Source organism: Aythya marila, assembly GCF_965140915.1.
Source record: "Aythya marila genome assembly, chromosome: 3".
Lineage (NCBI taxonomy): Eukaryota > Metazoa > Chordata > Aves > Anseriformes > Anatidae > Aythya > Aythya marila.
The window spans coordinates 1,754,665-1,779,371 of NC_139044.1; the positions used below are offsets into that span (position 1 = coordinate 1,754,665).

General features: G+C 38.7%; 2 protein-coding genes across 3 annotated transcripts in view; one reads left to right on the forward strand and one right to left on the reverse strand.

Annotated features, from left to right (window-relative positions):
* ESF1 (ESF1 nucleolar pre-rRNA processing protein homolog) overlaps positions 1-16,522 on the reverse strand; it is a 30,394-nt gene extending 13,872 nt beyond the window's left edge. Inside the window, exons 1-9 of one of the 2 annotated variants that reach the window (XM_082755682.1) lie at positions 16,451-16,522; positions 15,481-16,171; positions 14,435-14,784; positions 13,509-13,622; positions 12,781-12,881; positions 10,986-11,138; positions 9,402-9,516; positions 8,287-8,425; positions 2,604-2,765 (exon numbers count right to left, since the gene is read on the reverse strand). In XM_082755682.1, coding sequence (XP_082611808.1) covers positions 2,604-2,765; positions 8,287-8,425; positions 9,402-9,516; positions 10,986-11,138; positions 12,781-12,881; positions 13,509-13,622; positions 14,435-14,784; positions 15,481-16,144 — 1,798 coding nt within the window. In that variant the 5' untranslated portion in view covers positions 16,145-16,171; positions 16,451-16,522. Of the gene's footprint in view, positions 1-2,603; positions 2,766-8,286; positions 8,426-9,401; positions 9,517-10,985; positions 11,139-12,780; positions 12,882-13,508; positions 13,623-14,434; positions 14,785-15,480; positions 16,172-16,405; positions 16,427-16,450 lie in introns of those variants that run through there. The other variant, XM_082755683.1, reaches the window with a different exon arrangement.
* Positions 16,523-16,947: 425 nt separating this feature from the next.
* NDUFAF5 (NADH:ubiquinone oxidoreductase complex assembly factor 5) lies at positions 16,948-23,256 on the forward strand. The gene is made up of 10 exons (XM_082755746.1): positions 16,948-16,984; positions 17,073-17,136; positions 18,990-19,037; positions 19,136-19,239; positions 19,564-19,603; positions 20,676-20,873; positions 21,383-21,443; positions 22,480-22,563; positions 22,887-22,969; positions 23,110-23,256. Exons 3-10 carry the CDS (start codon positions 19,020-19,022, stop codon positions 23,194-23,196), a joined length of 675 nt encoding a protein of 224 aa, XP_082611872.1. The 5' UTR covers positions 16,948-16,984; positions 17,073-17,136; positions 18,990-19,019; the 3' UTR covers positions 23,197-23,256.
* The last annotated feature ends 1,451 nt before the right edge of the window (positions 23,257-24,707 follow it).

Here is a 24,707-nt window from a genome sequence, read left to right on the forward strand (position 1 = left end):
AGGGTAATAACTAACATACTTCTCTCCCATAAGAAATTGTAGCCTCAATTGTGTGTATTTGCCAGAGCTATAAATGATGCAGCAACTGCATTTCACTCTGAGCCACCCCCTTTCAGGTGTGCAGGACGTTCTCTCCAAATGCTGTCTGAAGTCTACAAAGGCTACACGTTGCCACATATTAGAACAGTAAACAAAGTGAAGACACTCTTCTTTGCTTTTAAGGCTTATTTCAGAAAGAAGCCATCCACTTAATGAAAAAAATAAAAAAGGGGAGTTAGGACATGAATAGGATTTTAAAAGCAGACTGACAAACTCAAGAGTTGGTAGGCAAGGGAGCTGAGTAACAATATCACAAACTCAATTCAGGTTTCCAAAGCCTAAATGCTCTTGTAATACAAAATAAACAAACTACTAACCTTCATGAGGTTGGTCAAAATACCATTACTAGCTACTAGCCCTCAGAATACAGCCAGCACCATCAGTTTTACCCATAGTTTTTGGAGTTTCACTTAAAAAGGCAAGCGAATGCTTCCATGACATCCAGAACCTCTGATCTTGGAAAATACTCCAGAGTATAATACAAGAGGAAGAAATGAAGAAAAAGCTAATACATGCTTTAAAATCAAAGTTGCAAAATTGACATCAAACACTGTGAATTCCTAACGTAAGCTTCATCGTGCACACACGTGTGCTTAATCCATCATGATACAAACCCATCTGAAACAGCTCCCAGGCATCCTACTGACTCTAAACAAGGCCGTATCTACCAGGATGTATCTTTGCTGCCTGTTTTGATTTTACAAAGCATGTAGCCTGACAGAATAACAGGAAGGATGAGGAATGCTGGGTGTTACCACCACTCCTCTCCATCCCTTCTTCTAGGGAGAGGAAAGTGTGGGAGGAGTCCTAGGAGCTCCACAAGGTGCGATAATGAAGGGGTTGGACTAGATGAGACACGGAACAATGTCAATTTTCTAAGTCCAGTTCACTAAAAAAGAAACGAGGGAGCCACTCTATTGGGGAATTTGATTCCATCTGTACTACGTTCCCAAACATCAGTACAAATTTTCTTGCAACATGCAAGGTGCAGCTGATGAAACTACACCCTTCAGCAAACTTGTTGCTCTTCCCATGCCACTAAGTTTCCTGCAGTCTCTTTTCATTTCCTGCAATGGATGGTTTGCTCTAGATCCCTAACTTCAGCACCATCTTAAAAAATAAATAAAAATAAAAAACTTCGGTTTACCTATGTATGAAAACCCAGCTGCCTTGAATGCTCAGTGATACAATCAAAAAAGATACTAACCAAGCAACTCCAGAAATGCAAATACTGACACACTGTGGACAGATGAAGTAAAACATCCCTACAGCCTTGTCAGTAAGCACTTGTCCCATAACGCACGTTGTATCTTTGATTTCAATGAGTTGGCCCACACCAGAACAAGATATTAAAAGGGAGCATACATACTCAACACAAGTCACCCACGTGAATTCAAAGTAACAATAGTGCAAGTCAGATATGCACTTCGAGATGGAATTAACACATCAGTTGGGATGGGGATGAGTTCTAGCACGGCTCTGGTCTTGTATGTACAGTAACAGATCAGATCGTGTTCTTGTGTAGACTGCAGTCCTACGTGTACTGAGCCAATACAACAACTGCTGCCCCTAGAAGGGGCATGTTACACTTTCATAGTCTTTGGACCACATCATTCAACCCTCTGAGCCTTCACCAAACGCTGGACTCTTTAACTCAGCAGCACAGATTCACTTCCTTTTTTTCCAGAGCAGCTCTGCCATTTTAGCAAATTAAATTAACTTGCAAATAAATCTATCAAGTTCCAGGGCTGCTACATGCTGTCAGAATGAGCTTGGGGCCAGGATGAAGGAAGAAAGGCTACAGAAGAAACCATCCCTTTTTTGGATGTAGTGTCTTGTTCAACTGGCTCATTACTTCTCATGGAAGGAGCACGCTCATAAACAAAACCTAAGCGTCTCAATGCATTTTCATTCCAAAGGAAAAGAACAGACAATAGTTTTCAGAAAGTTTTCTTCTTTCTCAAGAAGAGATCTGCTGGGATTCTATATGGTGAAGTTATCTATACATCACTAAGTATCCCCTAAGCTTGCTTTCCTGGTGGCTTTCCTTCCCACAGAGCTGTCTCACTGGAAGATCAGACTTCTCCCTTTTCTGTTCCCCCAAACCTTTCGCATTAAGCGAGCAAGATTTTAAAACCACTCTCCTTCAATTTCATGCTACGTTTCCAAATCATATTGTTTCATTTTTAGAAGTGTAGGTATGTTTTATGATTCTATTGCAAACATGAATTCTACTCAAGTAAAATCTATAAAGCGATGAATGAAAAAGCAAGCACAAGAAAAACTGGCAAGTAAATAAGCTACACAGAGAATCTTACAGCTGAGGAACTGAGTTCAGTCATTATTTCTTCTATTTCCTCCATTGTATTCCACTAGGATTTCAATTTATGGGAAAAAAGTCAGTTTCTACTACTATAAATCATACACCTTACATCGTATCCCCATTAACAGGCCAATACTGCACACTGCCCAAGTCTGTAAAAGAAAAAAAAGTTAAAGCCTACCTGGAACCCATTTAATCTCCATTTCTATACCCTTTTCCTCTTGCTTTTTCTCTTTTTCTTGGATACTTTGCAGAAGTTCTCTGTACTTGGCAATTTGTTCCTCATCATCTTTTTGGCTTTTCCTGGGTTTATCATCTTCCATTTCATGATCTACATCATCGCCTAGAAAGACAAAAGAGAAGCTATGGAAGACAACCTCAAAGTGATCCATTTACATTCAAGGAACACACCTAAGGAACATTAAATCATTTATAACAAAATAAAGTATTTTCATATATTATTCCCAGAAAAAGTAACCAGTTCTAGAACTCCCCTGCTTCACAAAAAAATAAAATAAAAAAATATCTGAAAAGGCAAAGAGTTTGTCCAACAAAGGAAACCACTGACAGAACACAGCATCCTTTACTGCGTTTTACAACTCCTGGAGTCCCTAATGTCCCTGGCAGCACAGTAATAACATCAAAAAACCTAAACCTAAAAAAAAAAGTTGTGCAAAGCATCTTGAAATTTTAACAAATTACTCAAGCCTTTTTATTAATTCAACGTGTCACTAAAGATAAAAAGCAAGATGGAAGCAGTTTTGGCTATTTTTGCTAAGGAAAACACAATTACAATGTGACCTGCAATAAGCTTTCAAGAAGCATTTCAAAGAGAACAGGCTTTTTAAGCTTTAAAGATGCTGCAGCTCCTTGAACAGTAGAAATCTAGCTTTGGGGCTCCTTTTTTCTTTTTCTGATACTGTTGTTCTTTTTCATCCCATAACCTTAAAATGCTTGTTGTTGGCTGGGATTGGAAATGTTGACTGTTCAATTAACTGCAGCTGCTTTTCCACTTTCCTGATCAGTAGCAGAGAACTCCTAAGACAAAAGCATCTGCTCATGCAGCAAGCAAAAATGCATTCAGCTCTTAAGAGTAAGAAAAAAAAATAAGTGACTGTATTTTTTTTTCTTCCTGATGTCATACGAAACGGTAAGCAGAGCTATCCTGGATGGGAATTGAAGAGATCCTTTGGCTAAGAAATGCTCCCTTGAAATGGGGTAACGAAGGGGTGACTCATTTGTATTATTTGCTAATTTTGCCAGGAGAAATTTAAGCGGTGACACGTTGTCACACTTTCCAGTTTTGATACAAGTTGAATTTCTTTTGTCAAAACCAATAGCTTTAAAACAAATGTTAACATTGCCTTCAAAAAACCCTTCAGAGCTTTTTCATTCTATAAGCAAATAAAGAACTTTGAAAACAGCTGCAAGAAAGGAAAGGAAAATTAACTGAATATGTTCTCGAAGTTTGTTTGGAGTTCAAGTAACCTTGCTGCTAGCTTTCAAGTATCACACTGTGTTGCACAACATGAGGAACCACTTTCTGATGGATATTAAGGCAGTAATGTTTTCTGCCAATATGTTTTTTAAAGACTTTTTGAATAAAAAACACGGCCAAAACAAAAACAAAACACTAACAGTTACATTGTAATAGAAATACAATCAAGAGAAAAAACAACTTAGCCTGTGAATGAAAAGAACATAAAAGCAGATGAAATTAGGAATATAAAATACAAGTATATAAAATAGAAGTCAGACTGGGTTCCCATCTAGCCACTTTTGAGCAGGGACATCCTAGCCTGCACAAGCACACACAGAGATATCCTTTAATTCTAAGCCGCTGAACAACTCCAAGAGGTTACATGAATTTTTCAGAAGGAAAGCCAAGTTGACCTTTGTTCTGGGGTTTCCTAGAACTTAATCCATCTTATTTTTCTTAATAAAAAATACACACACAAAACACGCTCATACAAATACGCCTTAGAAAAACCCCCAACCAGCAAGTCATACCAAGCTTCAGGTGTTTCATAAAAAGAAACCATCAGGTTGTGGTGCTTCTATTTTATCCCAAGAAATTCCACCTGGCCTTGGCTAAATCATTAACTGGTAACTCCTCTCTCTGGCTTATTTCCTTAGGAATTATTTTAGCAACATGCCAAAACTAACCCAACAGGAATATTTTAAGAAGTCAGATCCTCATTACCATTGAAGCAGCAGTAATGCCTCAGCATCTACAGAGTAGTGAGGGAGAGAAGCCAACCCAAATCACATTGTGTGCAATGCATTTAATAAATACCCATTGAATTCAGCGACAATCTTAAATAGCTGCATGTTTTATCATCTTCCAGTTATTAGCCTTCTGTAACAGTCCTAGCAAGCATAAAAATGAACAGTATTCATATGTAAGACACCATATGTACTGTCATATGATAAAATATTAAAGATCCATTTAACATAGCTAAGCTAATGAGCAAAATAGATTTAAAAACGTAAAATATTTATTAAGTGTACTGATCTTATTTACCATTAATCACTAAAAACTACATCAGCAGCACAATTAAATAAGTGAATCTCCACCTCGCAAATCCTCCTTCCGAGGATTACATTTTCTTTCCTCACGTGTGCATCTCCAGCATTGGTGCTGCAGCAGAAAAGCCTCCTGTCGTCCCGAGCTTCTAACACAAGACTCCACAAAGGCAGCAGAACTCCTTGCTCAGACTCCTACTGTGCAGAGCAGGGCTCTCTACAGAACTCCCTGCACATAACACCCCATCAAGAACAACTGCTCAAAACCACCCCAGTTCAAGCGTTATGTCATACAGTCTCTTCGCGTACTCTGCGTGGCACAGCAAAGCAGCACAGCAAATATGATCTTTTTATTGCAAAGAAAAAAAGAAAAGAAAAAAAAACAGCACAAAATCTTAGGCATCAACACCATGCTGCTTAATTTGAAGTGTCGTTTAAAATGCCATAAACTAAATCATTGGTGCTCACAATCAGAATCGCAGTTACGGGCTTGAATTTGATGCACGCCACAAAGTTTTACTAACCGCAACAAATGCATCCAAGCAACAGAGTTCAGAAGCAATGCAAAGGAGATGCTTTGTGCCCACAAGCTACTATATACCAAGTCCATGAAATTGAAATACTTGACATTACAAATCTGTTGTATCACAACAACATTGGTAACAGACATTTTTAACTTAAGAAATGTAATAAAAACGAAATGGACCAGGGCAACTAAAGCTGTTTATAAATAAAGCATACAAATAAATAAATTAGATGGCCAGAACATTTTTTCCTTCTTATCACAGTCCATACCTATTTTCCCCTTTTGTGCATAGTGCCACATAATTCTGCTGGACAAAATCCTGCTTTGTATCCAGTAACTCAACGGATAAAATGTCAGGAACACGTTACAGACATAGCAACACCACTCCTCTATTAACAACTTATTTCTCAAAACCATTATTAGGAACTACACAATTTGAGGTCTCAAGTGTGTTAGTGTGATAACATAACTCTAGGTCGATCTCTCTCCCTTCCCAGAAACAAAAGTTTACTTAAAATTTCTTCAGTGTTGCTCACTTCCAGATTCTATCACCATGCTGTAACAGACACTGTTCTTTTAACGCAGCAGTAGCCTTGAAAACCTGAACTCAAAAAAATGAAATACTTTTCTCTGCAGCTACTGCTCCTATTAATGCATTTTACTAACCATTACTAGAGAAAATTAAGGTCATGGAGGTGCAGCTTATAAACATATTTTTATGTAATATGAGAAACAAATGGACACTTATCCTGCCAAGATATTGCCAAGTTAAGTCTGCTGCCAGCAGATTTCCCAACTCCATAACCAGAAAAATCTGTCATGCTCTTTTGCACACTTCAAACACATCTGATTACAACAACCTACTTTAATGCTGTATAAACCCATTTTAACATCTGTTTGAAAGACTTGATTAAGGCTTAATGATATGTTCTTTTCCTTGTAATTTAGGCTATATATATGACCAATTAAGAGTAGACTGATTTTTAGAGTGAAAACAAGTGAAGTACTTGAGGAATTTGCACTATATGCAGAAGACTTTAAAAGTTACATGACATTCCCTTCTTATTTTTAAGAAGCAACAGGAATCCAAAAGCAATTAAAATTTGCTGCTACTTCAGTCTTGCTGCTACTCCAGTCTTTCATAAGGTTCCCTTGAACACATTCTGTAACTTACCTTCCCCCCCCCCACAACGTAAGACTTTGGAGTACCAGAAGTCTCATACCACATTTTTTTTCTCTACTGTCATTCACACTCTGATTACCCAAGAAGAGCTACTGCTGTGCCTAAGGACCTTTGTACAATCTACATCTTCCCCAGGGCCCTCTAAAGTCTGGAACAGGTTCCACGTCCTGTCTAGGGTATCCCAGCAAGCCCAGCCTTAGGACAGCTTCTTCAGTGTGTCCTTGCCCTGCAGAGACTTTAGTACATATACAGAGGGTCATAAGGATGGCAAATCACTACATATATAATACTATACTACATTACTATTGCTATACAGTATTATATACTAAATACCGTAAATAGAATTTTCCAGTTGAAATATTACATTACCCTGAAAAATAGAGAGGTAGGAGAAAAAAAGAAAGAAAAAGATGTTGTACTTAGAGGCCCAAGCTACTAATCATAAAACAGCCACTTCGAGACTAAATCATTAGGGAAACTCCTGATCGCTCACCATTGGATGTTTTTTTTGTTTGTTTGTTTTAATAATTAAGTCAGTGTTACTCAAACTCTACAGAAAAAAAAAGTTTATTTTTATTCAGAACTGAATGAACCTGATAGCTACCAGTCTCTAGAAAAGTCAGTCAAACGTACAATGAAAAGTCTCTTCTCTTTAGCAGTATTATCAATATCAGCAAAAAAGAAAATGAACTATGATTTCGATGAATTATGATGTTTCTATTTGAAAAACTCCATTTATAACCATTATATTTGTCTTAATTAAACATTAATTACATTAGGTAAAGATATTTTGCATGACAAGTGAGAAACAGGAAGCTCTTTGAAAGCAAGGTTTAAATATGAAAATCAAACGGTCTCATTTATCAATGCTCTGAATAATCTGTAACTCCTAAATCAGCTAATATACTTCACAAATTCCACTGCAGAAGTGTTTCCTTTGTCTTCAACAAAGAATTTGGCCGTTTTGAGGTCGTAATGGTGATGTTATTTATTTGGAGAATCAGAATCAGGTCTGTATAATGAATTTCAGCTGTGGCTTTAAGAGAAATTTTAGAAATTTGAACATGTGTTTTCTTACTATGGACAGAAAACGCCGGAAAAGTTTGTTTTTGCAGTCAGTATTTAACTCAAACAAAAACAAAACAGAAAAACAAAGAACAAGAAGAAATAAAGGGGAGAGGAAAAAGGAATGTCAAGTCCCAGTAAATCAGAGGAACTCTACAGCTGCCGTGTTATCAGGCCTAACTCAAAGACTTACAGAATTTTTCAAGTTTTGCATTATCTGTCAGCATTCTATCATCAATCCATTTATCTCCTAATTGAAATGCGTGAATCAAAGATACAAATGTGCCCACCGCCCAGGTCCCTCTACCTTTAGGTCATGTATACAGAAAAGCGAGTATACACCATTTTCAGATATGTTTAGGTCTGGAGCAAAGATAGGTTATTTTTAGAGTAGAACTTGACCACACCTTCTCTATAAAGAGTATAAGGAGTTCAGAGTATAATGAGTCCCTGTAAAAGGAGACAGTCAAAGCATTTTCTGATGTTATGGAATTTACACAGTATTTTGAACATGAGTTAATTAAATGTAGCTACTGACTTTGTGAACAACGTTTATGTAGGTACCTTGCTGCTGTTCTTCCTCTTCTTCACTAGATGAAGCCAAGTAAGCTTGAAAATCCATATCAAGGAGCTCCTCTTTTTTAAAAGTTCTGCTAAGTGACATTACTCGCTCGTGATCTGTTTCATCCCATGTTACATCTACCTTAAAAATAAGAAAGCCACTTCTAGAAGCTGAAGCACTAACATTAAACATGTCAAGACAGTTTTTTTAAGAAAAAAATCACTACCTTCTACTTAAAAAATGTAAACCTATTAGTTTTGTTACTACAGAACAATTACCTATAATAATTTATTATAATAGATTTCATTATAACTTCTTTGAAATTCTTTAGCAATGGAAGTTTCAAGGAGTTTTAACTACATGAAAGAGTAAAGAAGTCTCCCATTGCATTCAAGGGTTCTGTAACATCAGGTCACACCACCCAAAATCTGTCAGCCAAGTTTCCTTTGTGGCAGCAGATACCAGTATTGAAGCAGCAGCCTCCAACTTCTTTCCTCTCTTCCTCCAGCACGAACTCATTCCTGGAATCAGGCATGGATTGCAATAGGGACAATAAAGTGTTTGCGCAACTGCGCCCTCAACTAAGAAGATGAAACACACGACTTGAAAAATGATCCTGCAGAAATTACTTAGTTCTCAACTAATCACTTCTCCAATCCGGTTCATTTCATGGCCAGATGAACATTTTGGCTGTCACATAAGACAGTAGAAATGGATTGCTACAAGGAAGGGAAGCAACTGTTTAAGCCTGACACTGCCACCAAAAAGCCTCTTGAACTACACCCAAACATCCATTTTCAGCACATTAGAAGATTTAATTGCGGATAACAAAGTTCAGTCCATGCGCAACTTGTAAGAGGGGTATTACGAGGTCAAAATGGAGCATTCAATTTCTAACAGAAAAGCCGAGCCCCTCATACAACAAAATTAAAGCTTATACATTGGGTCACAGCGTGCAGCTCTGTAACATGCCTGCATCTTGTAACATGCTGGATGTCTCTATTTTGAAATGCTTAAGACAAGCAGGAAGCTCTTCCCTACCACTTACATATAATTTAAAATCCGACAATAAAACTAAACAAATTAGAAAAACATTATGAAAGCATTGTAAAGATACCTTTGATGTTCCCATAGCAGCAGATGTGAAGTACTTTGGCTTATATACAGACACATTCACTTCTGAGGCTACATCTTTTGGCTTATCATCAAATGTAACATCATCTGGAATAAATCTTACAGGCAGATAAAGCAGGTTATTATTCAAATATACTGGGAAATTTCATAGTACAAGCAGTCTAAGCTTTTCACAAATATGGTACGTCAGCACAAAATAATTTGCTAAAATATAGTCAGTAAGCCTGAGAAGGAAACCAAAGCAATACACAAATACCACACACACACATTAACTGTCTGGCTTTTGCACAGCTATTCCACGGATTTTCAGTCTTTACCACCACCATGCTGGGGAAGTAAACTGAACAACTTGCAGTTTAGTAGTAGGCAGAGTTGGGGTGGTATTTTGTTTGTTTGTTTTGGGGGTGATTCTTAGTTTTCAAGGAATTATGTTTTAAGTATTTGCTTTATAGGAAGGTTTATAATATTAAAAATTAGGAAGAAAAAAGGTAAAATACAATTTTAAATCAGATGAATTTAAAAAAAATCAAAACATTTTAAGGATGTCTGGTACATCATTAACATTATAATTAGTAGGAAAAAATTTAGAGACAGGTCTGGTATCCAGCGGAAGTTAGATTAAATAAAAACCTTTGTGCACTACATATGAAATTGAGTTTTTATTTTTAATCACTACAAATGTAATATGATGAATACTATTCAACACTAAAATTTAATAAAGTGGAAGATTAGGAAAAGCATTGGAGAATTTCATACAGCTGCCTGCTGTAAAACATTATCTTCCTGTGTTTAGAAGCAAGAAAAATTGCGTGTTTATTTGGCAGAGTTGGTCTCCTCCAGAATGATTCAAAGGATAATGAATTAAACTCTTCTAGACTATGATTCAAAACAAAAAAGTTATCTTTCACCAATTTCCAAGGGTGCCCATTAATGTGGGTTCCAGCAGACAAAGCCAGCTTCTGTCCAAACTTACCATGATTTAGTAACCTCACTTCTGCTCAGACCAGAAGACTTTTTGGTAACAAAAGGAAATACTAACAATAAAGCACCACTAGAACTTAAAATTCTTCTTCCCAAACGTGACTTTTGAAATATTAGAGCTTCCAGCTTATTCACAGGAACTAGCATAGTAATCTATTGCAGCTTCAGGACAACATTCTTGCCCTGTTGTAAGCAACCCTGAAAAAGCACGAGAGCAGCCGTATGTTGTCCCATTTTCTCAACAACTTGAATTTTACCAAAAGATTGAAGATGAAAACAGAACATTTTACCCAAGAATAATCTCTCTATTCAGAGCTCCTCTCAAACTTGCAATTTTAAAAAAAAAAAAAAAAAAAATCTTTTTTTTTTTTTTTTTAAATGAAACTTTCCAGCTAAAGGGAAAACAAACAAACAAAAAGAACTCCACACCTTAACAATGTATCGATTGCCTAATTTAAAAAAAATAAATCTCATTTTGGTTACAATGACAATATCGTTTAGTTGAGATTATTTAAAATTGGTTTTAAATTTATTGGCCCCCTCCCCACCCAGGATACATAGGTAAGACAGTCAGCACTGAATTTACCTCAGGTCAATAAAAGAGCAGCTACTTTCAAATTCCAACCCATCGCATTCCTCGTAAATTTTGTTGGCTGTTTCTGGAGAGTCACATTCTACAACTGCATAGAAGTACTTCAGTCGTTTAAACTGATACTCCCTTAATTTTTCCCTGCAAAGCCTGCAAAAGTAGGAAACAACATAATCAACTTAAAAACATACACCATTCAAACACACTCCTCATCTTTTATTAAGATTATATGTTAGTGTGAAGTTTTACAAACTCCCATTCAGCTTTACTCAAAAAAACTAATTCATAGTTTGATTAAAGGAGGTGGTGTTTCACTCAGTGCTTTTATAATGGCATTTTCCACAAGATGAGCCAACATGCTAGGACTAGAGTCGCGAAATTCCCAACTTCTAAATTACTAGCAGCATTCAAATCACTTGAAGACCTTATGCAGCAGCAAATCTATCCAGCTCTGCCTCCTACAGGCATCATGAGGTTAGCGTCTCTGCACAGGACACACAGGGTAGCATCTTTGCATGCCCCAAGTAGTACCATTTAATCTTTCCTGTCCAGGTGTCTGCACTTATTTAGCTGAGCTGGCACCTGAAATCCTGGCTCCTTGCAAGGCTGATGATTTTCATACAGAAGTAAAGTTACATGTTAAGAACATCAACTAAAACCACAAGACTGTAAGAGGACAGGATTTCAGATCCTCATGCTTGAGAGAAACAATATTGGAGTAATGAATAAGAAAGTGATATGGCTGAGAACAGGAATCAGGATACTAACTTTGGTAGCACAGGTGGTGCTGTCATCACAGAAGATGAATCAAAAGTTAAAAAGAGTAAAAGAGCGGCTTACAAGTAGATGAATTGGTGGAAAAATGGAGACAGATCACAGGGCTGAGGTCCTGGCCTGTGACTGTAAAGGGTATGTGCAGAGGTATCACAGAGGTGTCTGAGATATCTGGATTTCCAATCATTATATTTGAATGTCTGGAGCCCACTGAGCAGTAAACCCTATACTTTATGGTGCACCTTGAAGCACAGGGTGAAGCTGACTTCAGCGCACGCTTTAAGTTCATTATACAATTCCCTGATGCACCAGAGACTTTCCGCAAAGAAATTTACACTGTTTTAGAAGCATCCAAATTCTCCAAATATAGGGCAGTCCAGTGGGATATATTATACAAAACGGGCTCCACACAGGTTGCCAAACATCTGGAAAATCTGGAAAAATATTAAATCAAAACCTCTCCAGTTCCATACACACAAGACTTTCAAGCAGAACAAGAGAGGAGCGGAACAAAACAAAAAGAGACATGCCTGAAGAAGCCTGGACAACAGTAGGCCTGATGAGCTCAGCCTAGTAAGCCATGGCCGCTGCAGGTGGCATGCAGGAAGTCTCAACCTGGGAATTCTTGGGCTAAGTAATGGTCCCTGTTGGTTACGCAGATAAAAGTTTTGACAGTAAACAAATGGAGTTTGTTGTATGAAAGGCAATTTGCTGAGAAAAACATCTTAAGCTCTCCACACATTCATTCCATTTATTACTGCAACAAGCTACGCAATAAAAATTTTCAAGTCACTTATCAATATGAAAATTTTCTCAAGTTTTATCATAATGCATCTATTCAACGCATTGACAGCGAACAAGAGTCAGGTCTAAAATCCTAAAATCTCTCTCAAAAAAAGGTGTAAAATAAATTTGTCCACAGGAGACTCCCACAAATGAAAATCTGCAAAAAGCAGCTGACCAGGCTTTTCAGTAGGAATTAAGGCTTCTATCTCTCATTTGAAGACTAAGTTAATACCCGTCTTTTTCTGTGGTATTCTCTGGAAGATCTAATAGTTCTGCAGGTCCTTGTTGTTCTTCCTCTTTCAATCTCTCTTTTCCAAACTCTGAAGGATAAATCTACAAATACAACAGAAAAATAAATTTTAACTGCAGCAGCATAGCATATACCAATTAAGAAAACAATCTCAGCAAGCCTTTTAGAGTTCACTGGTTTTAGCAGAAGAAAAATAAAGCCATCAATTCCACAGTTTAACACCCTCTTACTGTTAACTTACAGAAAAGACTGTGGAATAAACAGGTTTAAAAATGAGAATGCTTTCAGACAGACGAAGAACAGAAGCCCTGACAATGTGGCCCATTTCAAAAAGGATTGCAGTAATAACGCTTCTCAAAAAACTTCTGCTGGACGCAGACACTAAAAATGGAAAAATAGGACTTAACTATCAGAATTTAACCAGTTTATAACAACTCAAAATTGATGACCTCTGAAATAGCAACAGGGACTGTAAAGCACTTGGAAACTGCCAGCTTTAAGATTGAGTTATCTACCCCATTGGTTAGCGAAAAACAAACTAGCTACAGAGATGTAGTCTACAAGACTTGGAGAATTCCACCACTGAGCTCAGCAAAACTGCACTTGGAGTTAATTTGTCTTTTGGTTCTTCCACGGAACTCTCTCTCTTTGCAGACTTCCCCCCCTCTTTCCAGTAAAAGTCACTACCTCTTTTAGAAATCAGGTCTTACCTTAACATGAAGTATAGTCCCTCCTTTGGGTACAAAAGAATTAAATAAAGCCAGCAAATCCTTAGCCTTCAGCCTATCCCAATCCATGTTACAAACTGCCAGTCTGCTCGTAATCTGAACGGGAGAAAAAAAAAGACAAAATTTGTAAGTTTAATTCCCGTCTGCTTTGTGGAATACACAATCCTCTAGCAACTTTCCTTAAAAAAAAATAAAATAAAATTAAGTCAGCAACAAACTGCAGAAAAGATAAAAGTAATATTTTCCCCAAGGCTCAGTATCTCTTAAACTAGCAAAAGCCAGAAACAGCAATCAACAGAGCAGATAAAAAGACACAAATGGTGAACAAATGGTAAAGCACCAACTGGTGCACTGGACCGCACCAACCACAAAATTAGGACTGCATTTATAACATCAGCACTTAGGACTGAGTTATCATCACATGGTTAGTCACAACAGCAGTAAATATCAGTGCTACAGAATCACCACACTACTATGATTTCATATACAATAATTGTGTTCAGTTTTAAAGTCCTGTTTCATTGTCTAGTAAGTTAACTTCGTCAAGCATGAATTAAAAAAAAAAAAATTAGAAAAGTGGAAACAAATAAGTAATCAACATCAGCAGTATTATTAAAACTCCAGAATTTCTTAAAAAGCTCAATTCCACTGTTCTTTCATTTGCAGATAACATTTTCATAGATAAGCCTCTGCTTAGATGCAGAGGAACACAGGAGAGAATGCCCAAGGTCTCTCATTCTCAGCCAATTTCATGATGGCTTGCATTTTGTAATGAGAAATGCTGAAAAAACACTATGAAAAATACTTTCACAAACAGTTATATAGATGAGGATCCACAACCAACTCATAACAACATACACCTTTGACATAATCACATAGCAAATTTCCCCATGCAGATGTAGTTTTACCTCTTCTCCACGAGGGGCATCTTTATCCAGCTCACCCCATGAATGCTCAATCTCAGGCTCCTTTGGAAATAGGTCATCTAAATCCCCTTCATCCTCTGAGCTTGTTTCAATGTTCCCTATACCTCTAGCTAGATCAGGCCCCATATCACTTTCATCGTCTTCTGAATCACTATCTTCTTCGCCCGTTTCCCCATCATCTTCTGACTCCTCATCCTCGCCTGTTTCCCCATCGTCTTCTGACTCCTCTTCTTCTGCTTCTGCACACTCAGAGTTTTCTCTCTCAGAAGTTTCTTCCTCTAATTGGCTTTCACTGACATCACTTTCATCATAGGTGTCTCTGCGCACAGTCCCTAAAATATAAACAATACCTATTTTTATGCTTCAACTACATATGATCTTTTACAAAGAGGAAAAAACAAAGGTTTACTTAGTAAGGAGTTACAAAACCTCTTTTAGTACATAACACAAGAACAAGTTGTATCATGGAAGTACAAACAAATCATCCGTATTGCCTCTTCAGTTTGTCTAATTTATTGCTCTTCAGTCCTACAGCTGTATTAGCAAACTAATAAGATTATTTTTATTTTATTTTAATTATATACAGAATAAATAGATTAAAAGTTGGGTTTTAATAATTCAGGCTATACGCACAGAGATAGTATAAACAGTTGCTCAAGTCACCTGTTCTCTCTAATTCCCTCTTCTACTCAGGGCTTATGCTGCTCTTCTTATGCTTTCACTTAACTGCTGATATTAAGTTCTCATGGCATCAGACCTTATATTCAATGTTCATTTTGGCAAATACACAAATGTACACACAACTATACGCTTTACTTTTCTAACTATCCTAACAAACTATTTCAGTTCCATCAAAGGAAAGGACAACATTGTCCACGATGTTACAGAAGGACACTCTGATTCTTCAGCAACCTGAGTCAGTTATTTTATGGCTGATATTGTGGGGAAAAAAATATTATATGGATAAAACAACTGCAACAACACACACATAAATACAGGTGAATTTACCTGTTACTTTAACAACTTACCTGATTCTTTTGTTTTTCCTCCTAGGGAATGATCCTTCCTAGGAGCTTTATCTGATCTAGCACTACTTGGCTGCAAAGGCTTTTGCTTGTTTTGAACCGAAACCAATCTTCCCCCTGATTCATTTCTTTGCTTGTTTTCCCCGGGGGGCGAGAGGTCCTCGTTTCCCTGACACTGATCAATTTCCATTACACTTTTCTTAGAGTCCTTTTTCAACTTGGTCCTCGATGCAACTTTCTGCCCCTCACTTTGATCATTCAGTTTTGACACTACTTCACCCGTTTGGTCAGCCCCTTGTTTGGTTAGCTTACTCTCTTTCTTTGGGTGACCATCAGCAAGTGGTTTTACACAATCTACTTCTTTCGGCTTAGCTTTTTTCTTCTTTTTTTTCTTCTCTGTGCATACTTCACTATCACCTTCTGAAAGTTCAGAGTCAGACTCTGACAGGGCATAAAACTTCTTCAGGTTCTCCACAGAGGTATAGTTAACAGGGCGCCCTCTTTTATCCACTGCACACTTGAGCTTGAACCTCTTGTCGTGGAACATCGATCGGAAGCGCTTGTCGATCTTGATTTTACGATCTTTTTCTGGCATCTCCCAGAACCTGGGATCCCTGGTGACACGGCTGAACCGCTCATCGCTCAGGATTTCTTTTTGGGATGCCATTTTGGACGTCAATCAAGGCTCGGATAACTGGAATGCGAAAGAAAAAGTATAATTGTAGATGCACAGCCGCAAAAAAGATAAAGAATAAAGTCAAGTTTGTAACCTCGACCTAAAACGCTTCCCTAAGCCATGCGCTCTCAAGCCCTGGACGCGGCGGTGCGAGAAGGACCCGCAGCGAGCTCAGACCGCCCCCCGGACAACAGACCCTACCGCTACCCCACGCCCACCGCCCGGTAACGACCGTTAAAACCCAGAGAGGACCGTTAACAGCCGTTAAACGGCCCGCACCGGCCGGCAGCACCTCACCTCAGCGCACCCCTCGCTGCCCCCACGGCTACGGCGGCCGCGGCGGCTCAGCCCGCTCGCAGCCAATGCCGCAAAATGGCGGCGGGGCGCATGCTCGGGGAGGGGCGGGGCGGGGGAGGAGGAGGAGGAGGCGGGTGCGCGGCGCGCATCATGGCGGCGGCGGGCTCTCTGTGGCGGCTGGGGGTTGTGAGGTGGGGCGGGGGGTGCCGCCGGCTGTGGGCGCAGCCGGCCGCCGCTGCTGCCTCCTCCTTCTCCTCCTCCTTCTCCTCCTCCTCCTCTCCCCCTGCTGCTACCCCTCCGGGCGTGCTGAGCCCCTTCGACCGGCGGCTGAAGCGGAAGCAGAAGAACTGGGCGGCGGTGCAGGCGCAGCGGGCGCAGTGCGAATACCTGCGGGAGGAGGTGGGGTGGGGATGGGGATAGGGACAGGGACGGGGATGGAGATCGTGGCACCGTGCCCCCGGAGGCGCTGACCCACAGCCGGCTGTCCCCACAGGTCGGCGGCAGGGTGGCCGACAGGCTGCTGGACATCCCCAGGTGGGTCTCGCTGCCCGGCGGCTGGGGGCGTGCTCGGAGCGGGGCTGCGGGGAGCGCGGCGTTAAAGCGTGTCCCGCCTGTCCCCCAGGACCTTCCCTCTCGCCTTGGACCTGGGCTCTGGAAGAGGTTACATAGCGCAGCATTTAACCAAGGTACTGGCGTGTCCTGCTTCGAAATGTCTAAAATAAGCGCGTGTTCACCCGTCTGTTTTCTGTTAGGGCGCTGTTGTATGATAAAATAACCCTCTGAATGCTAACGAGGAAATTCCTTTATTTATTACCTCGTACATGTATCTACAGTCCAAAGGTGTGCTTTTGACAGACTCTTAATCATAGAGTCATCCAGGTTGGAAAAGCCCTCTGAAATCAACTAGTGCAGCCTCTCCTGCAGAGAGATCTGGACAGATTGGAGAGCTGGGCGATCACCAACCACATAAAGTTTAACAAGAGCAAGTGCCGGGTCCTGCACCTGGGACGGGGCAACCCTGGCCGTATGTACAGACTGGGTGATGAAACAGGGGAGAGCAGCCCCACAGAGAGGGATCTGGGGGTCGTGGTTGACAGCAAGTTGAGTATGAGCCAGCAGTGTGCCCTGGCAGCCAGGAGGGCCAATCGTATCCTGGGGTGCATCAAGCACGGCATCGCCAGTCGGTCAAGGGAGGTGATTGTCCCGCTCTGCTCTGCGCTGGTGCGGCCTCACCTCGAGTACTGTGTGCAGTTCTGGGCACCACAGTACCAGAAGGACGTGAACCTGCTGGAGAGTGTCCAGAGGAGGGCGACCAGGATGGTGAAGGGCCCAGAGGGGAAGCCGTGTGAGGAGCGGCTGAGGGCACTGGGTCTGCTCAGCCTGGAGAAGAGGAGGCTGAGGGGGGACCTCATCGCGGCCTACAGCTTCCTCACGAGGGGCAGGGAGAGGCAGGTGACCTGTTCTCTGTAATCGCCAGTGATGGGACCCATGGGAACGGTGTCAAGCTGAGGCAGGGGAAGTTTCGGCTGGACATCAGGAAGAGGCTCTTCCCCGAGAGGGTGGTTGCACCCTGGAACAGGCTCCCCAGGGAAGCAGTCACGGCACCAAGCCTGCCTGAATTTAAGAAGCAATGGAACTGTGCGCTTAGCCACATGGCCGAAACTTTTGGGTAGACCTGTGCAGTGCCAGGAGTTGGACTTGATAATCCTTATGGGACCCTTCCAACTTGGGATATTCTATGTTTTAACCTAGTACTGACAAGTCCACCGCTAAACTATGCTACTGAGTTCCACATCTACACATTTCTTGAAGACCTCCAGGGATGGTGGCTCGACTGCTTCCCTAGGTAGCCTGTTCCAATGCCACACAACCCCTTCAGTAAGGAAATTTCTCCTACTATCTAACCCACACCTCCCCCGGCGCAACTTGAGGCCGTTTTCCCTCACCTTACTTGATGCTTGGAAGAAGAGCCCAATCCCCACCTCGTTGCAAACACCTTTAAGGTAACTGTAAAGTACAATAAGGCTTCCCCTGAGCCTCCTTCTCTTCAGGCTAAACACCCCCAGCTCCCTCAGCCTCTCCTCATAAGACTTGCACTCTAGATTTGAAGATTAGACAAATAATAATGCAAGGGAAGCTACTGTTGTGGAGTAGTTAACCTTCAGTCCTCAGTTGGGAGATGCATATTTTTCGGTTGGTCTTTGTTGCACACACTTAACTTTGAACAAGAACTATCAGTATGGAGATTTGTAAATGGAGAACAGTTTATCCTTCATAAACCATGCAATGTGTAAATGTACTTCACTGTCTGCTGTTCCGTGGTTTATATCTGACTGAACCTCAAGGTTGTTATTACTTCTACCTTGACTATTCTCCCATGCAGCAATCAGTAAGTATCATGCTAGCGGAGAAAAATACCTTCAACTTTATGAAAAGTTTAATTGTTAGAAATTTCTTATACATGCAAGTGTTCAAAAATAACTATTGTCAATTTATAAAACAACTCAAATGGATGACAGAGTTTCTTATTTTATTTCAGGAAATTGTTGAAAAACTTGTTCAAGTTGATATGGCAGAGAATGTTTTTGTAAGTGTCTTTCTGAGTGTTAATGTATTTAATTCCATAATGCTGAAAAGCAGAAGGAATACATTTCTGATGATGTTTTTATTATAACCCAACATTAGAAAAATGCTGTAGAATCTGAAGTACCTACGATCAACGTTGTAGCTGATGAGGAATTCCTTCCTTTCAAAGAAGATACATTTGATCTTGTTGTTAGCAGCTTGAGGTATGTGTTAATCGTTAATTGACACTTTTTTTTTTTTTTTTTTAGATAAAGATGTAAGTCGTGCCGTATGAAATGTGTTTGCATGGTCAATGTGACCATACAGTATGAAAACGTGGTGACCTGATGGTTCTTAACATTTATTTCCCTCAAGGCACACATACCTTCTCTTTTTTTGATTTTTCTCTACATTTTTAGCCAGTGTTTCCAAACTTCTGCAGCTTAAAAACTTGTTTGTTGATTTGACTTTTGAAACATACTTAGCATATACATTATTTTGCCTTTCCCCAAACTTTATTTATTCTGCAATTCTTTCTGGTATTTCAGTTTACACTGGGTGAATGACCTTCCTAAGGCTTTTAGAGAGGTAAGAAACTGGTTTTTAGTGCAACTATTTTCAAATAAAAAACAACACTTACCGTTACTTCCATTCAGAGCTCTATATATTTCTTGTTCTTTAAAAAAAAAAAAATAGGCACATGAATAGCTCATTAGTTGGGTATTTTTTGGAGTATTTCTGGCAGTTTGAGGAGTACCAGTTGATACTTCTATTAATTTATTGTCTCAAAGCAATTTAGGACAAATAACTACAAAACAACACATTTGTATAATATTTTATAGTTTTAACAGCTGAGATCATGGTAACTAACGTAAACTAAGTCAGTGTTACTGATTTCATTGTCAGTTGCACTTAATAGCTTTCTAAATGTTTTCTAAATCAAACTAGTCCAAACCTGGTTTATGGAATTTGTGTTCAATATTTGCCTCAGCTATCTTTTTGAATTACAACTCTAAGCAGATAAAAGCTTTCTGATTCTTATGTGAAGCAAATATTTGTAGGAAAAACCACAAACGTTATTGAAAAAAACTCTGATTTTGGGGTTACCTAAGCTCCTTTTTGCAGATGAATTTTTTTTTTTTTTTTAAATCTCCTGGCTTTGGCACAGGAGTGAAGAACATCTTTTCCAGTTTGCCGTTTTTTCCTTTATTTCAAACATACCATATCCTATCACATGTTCATACAAATAGGAGTATCCTATTATGGAATAGTAAAAATAAGAATTATAATGCCCACAGTATTTGTTTTAAATAAATAATAATAAACCAAGCTTGGAAAGAAATACATTATTTTATCTGGAAATTTGAAAAATTGAAAATCTGAAATAGTGTATTTTGTGTTTCCTAGTTGTGAACGTAATTTCCAGTGATTCTCTTTCTTAAGAACAAATAGTCTCTTCTGAGAACAGATCATATATCTTGCAATGTTACCAAAAGCTTTGGTGGTTCAACTTGCCTAGTGGAATAGTCAATAATAAAAATCTGTTAAAGATACTACAATGATTACTTCTAAGTTCATTAAAAAAAAAAAGCTAAGAATGTCTTCGTTGCGCAATATTAATAAAAATAAAAGAAATAATATAATCTTTCTTCTGTTGTAGATTCACCAAGTTCTTAAGCCAGATGGAGTATTTATTGGTTCGATGTTTGGGGGAGACACTCTCTATGAACTTCGCTGCTCTTTGCAGCTAGCAGAATTAGAGAGAGAAGGGGGTTTTTCTCCTCATGTATCACCGTTCACTGCTGTATCAGATTTAGGACATCTCCTGTCAAGAACTGGCTTTAACACTCTGACTGTGGTAATTATTAAAAAAAAAAAAAAAAAAATCAGAACAACGTGGAACATCAGAACTGGTGTATAAGAAATGCTACTTCCAAGAGTACATTACTAATGTGGTAGTTCCTTATTTGTGCATGTAGTGCACTTTGCAAAGTAAGTTTCTGAAATAGCCTGAACTAAATCTGTTCTTGGTTGTACTGTGATTTTTAAAACCCACGGAAGAGTATCTTTGGCTAGTGGCCCAGTAGAATTTGCATGGTCGTTGTAGAGAGATGTGTCGCAGAATGTTAGACCTACTTGAAAAAACACTCTTGCTGTTTCTTCTAAAAAGAAGAAAATAATGGCACTTCAATTAAAACTTGATTGCATTTGAGCTACTAGACAAAGTTCTTCAGCAGTGTTGAGGGAGTATATTTTTCTGAGACATATATGGTTCTGCTTGAACAGAAGTAGCAGGCTTTGAAAGTTGACATAGTGCTTTGTTTTTAAGTTGATATGCTCTACAATTAAGATTCTGAATTATTTCAGGATACTGATGAAATTCAAGTAAACTACCCAGGGTTGTTTGAGATAATGGAAGACTTGCAAGGCAAGTATATACTTTGGAAATATAAACATTTTCTGTATCAGCAATACCAATGCAAAAGAGTTTCAGCATGTTTATTAACTTCAAATAAAATGTACTGGAATAGTGAAAGCATTACTTTTTTTTCCTGATACCTAGTGAGTCAGAAACGTAAGCCCATCAGTAGACTTTTTTTGGGAAGCAAAAGGCAAAAATTTGTACTTGTGGCCTTCTGTAAATTTTCTGTTGCTCTTTTTCTCTTGTTCTTTGTAAGCCTCCTCAGTGTAAACTGCTGAAAAGCCCTGAGAGGAAGACAGAAGCATATATCCAACATAATGACTTTTAATGACTTTTTTTTTTTTTCCCCTGTGAGCCTGCCTAAGTAACAGGATGTTCAGGATACCGCTTTGGAGTGAGAATAGACCCTCACACTAGAGTATGAGGAAAACACACACAAAAAAGTGGTGCTTAACAATTGAGTTGGTGTTCATTTGTCATGAATTGCAAAGTAGTTGTTGGTATGCAGTCAGTAGTTACTCATGGAGCAATTCAGGGCATCTTCTTATTTCAGGTCATCTGCTGTTGTGTAGAGTCAATACCTTAATGAAAATAGAACTTTAATTCCCTGCAGAAGCATTCAGATACAGTAAGTGATTAAGGAGAATTATCTAAGATTAGGTTTATGATTATTTCTTATTAAAAATCTTCTGGGGGTATTTAGTTTTGATGATAAAAATACAAGTTGTGTTTGAACAAATACTTTGTACTTGGTGGGTAAAAAAAAATATTAGAAAAACTAAATGCTTGAACACTCTGGCTGGAAGGTAATAATCTGAAATCATTCCTAGCAATACAAACAGTAAATTGCAAAGCATGGGCATTAAGAGGCTTGGATCCGTACAGGTAAGAAACTTCCCTGCTGTAGGTTGTACTCTTACAGTGAGATTCAGAAGATTCTGTACTTACTCTGGGGTAATAAAAAGCCTGCCATTAGTGCATGACACTTAACTCATGATATATGCTGTATCTTCTTTTCCTTAAAGCTGAAACATATTTTTAGGTATGGGAGAGAGTAATTGCTCTTGGAACAGAAAACCTCTGCTTCACAGGGATACGATGCTGGCAGCTGCAGCAATATACCGAGGTAAGTATTTAATAGGTGAGTTCACCTGAAATGACTTTTAGAATGTATTTTCCATGTCTTTTCTCCGACCTCTATGTAAAATAAAACCATTTTGGAATAGAAAAAAATACTATTTTAGTACAGGTATTTTTAACCTTAATTATAATGACAGGATCTGAACTATATTGATACACCAGTAAGGGATATTTTTATTGTCCCAAATCTTTCACTGAGGGTCACTATGATGAATATGTCACACTTGGTTCTGATGTTTTGGGAACTGATTGTTTCTTAAAACTGATGTTCTGTACACCTTCCCATTTTCTCCCTTCCTGTTCTGGCAGAAATGTATGGAAATAGCGATGGCACAGTACCTGCAACATTTCAGATCTTCTACATGATTGGCTGGAAATTCCATGAATCACAGGTAATGTGAAGCCAAACAATTTTCTCTTTGAAGGTACATTTTGAAATGGCTGGTATTTTAAAGGGTTTTTGTGAAATAACTTTTTTTTGTTTGTTTAAAAAAAGCACTGATTTTTTTTTTCTCTTGTTTTTTATTCTTAGGCAAAACCTGCCCAGAGAGGTTCTGCAACAGTTTCACTTGGAGATCTGGCAAAAATAGATGGACTTCTTACGAGAGAAAAAAAATAGTTCTTCATGAGAAATAAAGTTGTTTTGAAGTTCCTATAAAACTTCTCAGTGTGTTTAGTCTCCACTTGTACTTAAAGACATTTTGAAATGATAGCAATCTGCAGGCAGCAGGGGATTTTTTAGTGCCTATGCTACAACATCAGCTGTGTAAAATAGCATTCATTTTTTTTCGAGATAAATATTTGAGTAGTATTCTAAGTGCTCAATTTGATTAAATGACTGTTCTGAGATGTAATGTCTCTTCGAGTATTTCAATAGCAAAGACTGCTCCTGGTATGAGTTGCAAGTCTGAAGTGTACATCACCCTGCATTGCTTTCAAATTATTCCTAAAGGATGGTGGATCATAAAGAATAATAATATTTGGTGACAAATGTATATATGAGGCATACTATAAAATATGTTACCACCAAATACGCAGACCTAACCTAACAAGTTTTTTTTGTGGGCTGGAATGGAAATTAAGACTTCAAAGTTACTGTCAGTATCGTTTGAAATTTGAATGTTTGACTTGCGTAAAAGAAAGTAATTGAGTAAGTGCTGTACTGTAAAAATATCTTCAGTTGCTACCTTTCACCTGTGTCACGCACATTCAATTACTTCTCTCTCCACTTGCAAAGACAGAAATAATTGTTTCTGAAATAAGTGGGAGAGCTTAGCTATAAAGAAGGCTGTATGTTTAATTCTAGCTTGAGCAGAATGTATCCTGATTAGACTAAGTTTACTGAAAGGAGTAGCTAGCAGAAAAGTCAACTATAGCACACACGTGGACTTGCACGCTTTAAACCAATTAGCTTACCATTGGCATCCTCTGGAGTTTTTGCTGTTTTTTTTTTTTTTTTTTTTTTTGTGTGTGTGTGTTTTTGTTTTTTTTTTTTTGAGTTGCAAGGTATTACACATATATATCACAGCATTTGACAAATTAGAGGTGGCACTTTATCTAAATATTAGTTTAAAATCACATTTGGCTGTTATTTTCTGCTTTTCTACCTTTAGAGACTGAAACGCATGAAGTATAGTTTTTCCCCCTTTAGCTGTTGCATGGGACTATGACTTTTCCCATAAGTATCTATTAGCAGAAATTGATTTTACTTATGAATATGGCCCATTAACCTGAGTTGTTTAGAAACAATAGCTCACCCAATGATTTCACTTGATCATAATATTGCTAGATTGCTGATTGATCATAATATTGCTAGAGAACAGTAGAATGGAAAAGCATGACAAGTATATAATCAAGCATATTGTTCAAGCAGTTTTACCATTGTATGTAGTAGGTGTACCAACACTGGTGTAAAATAAAGCTTCTCTAGGCCTGCTGTAATAAGATTATCCAGCAGGTGGAGTGTGACAGAATGTGGCACAGTCCAAATACGCAAGGTAGGCAGAAGCCTTAATATTCTGTCAATGATTTTTGAGTTATGATTCAAAACTAATGCAGATATTAAAGTTACCACCTACTGCTTAACCAGTATTCAATTTTCCAAATTGCAGAAATGCTGTTTAGAAACTA

Excerpts from the sequence above, each read along its gene's own strand:
- NDUFAF5 (XM_082755746.1), top strand. Across the intron at positions 19,604-20,675 it reads TTCCTAAGGCTTTTAGAGAG|ATTCACCAAGTTCTTAAGCC; the intron begins GTAAGAAACTGG and ends CTTCTGTTGTAG. Across the intron at positions 21,444-22,479 it reads GATAATGGAAGACTTGCAAG|GTATGGGAGAGAGTAATTGC; the intron begins GCAAGTATATAC and ends ACATATTTTTAG.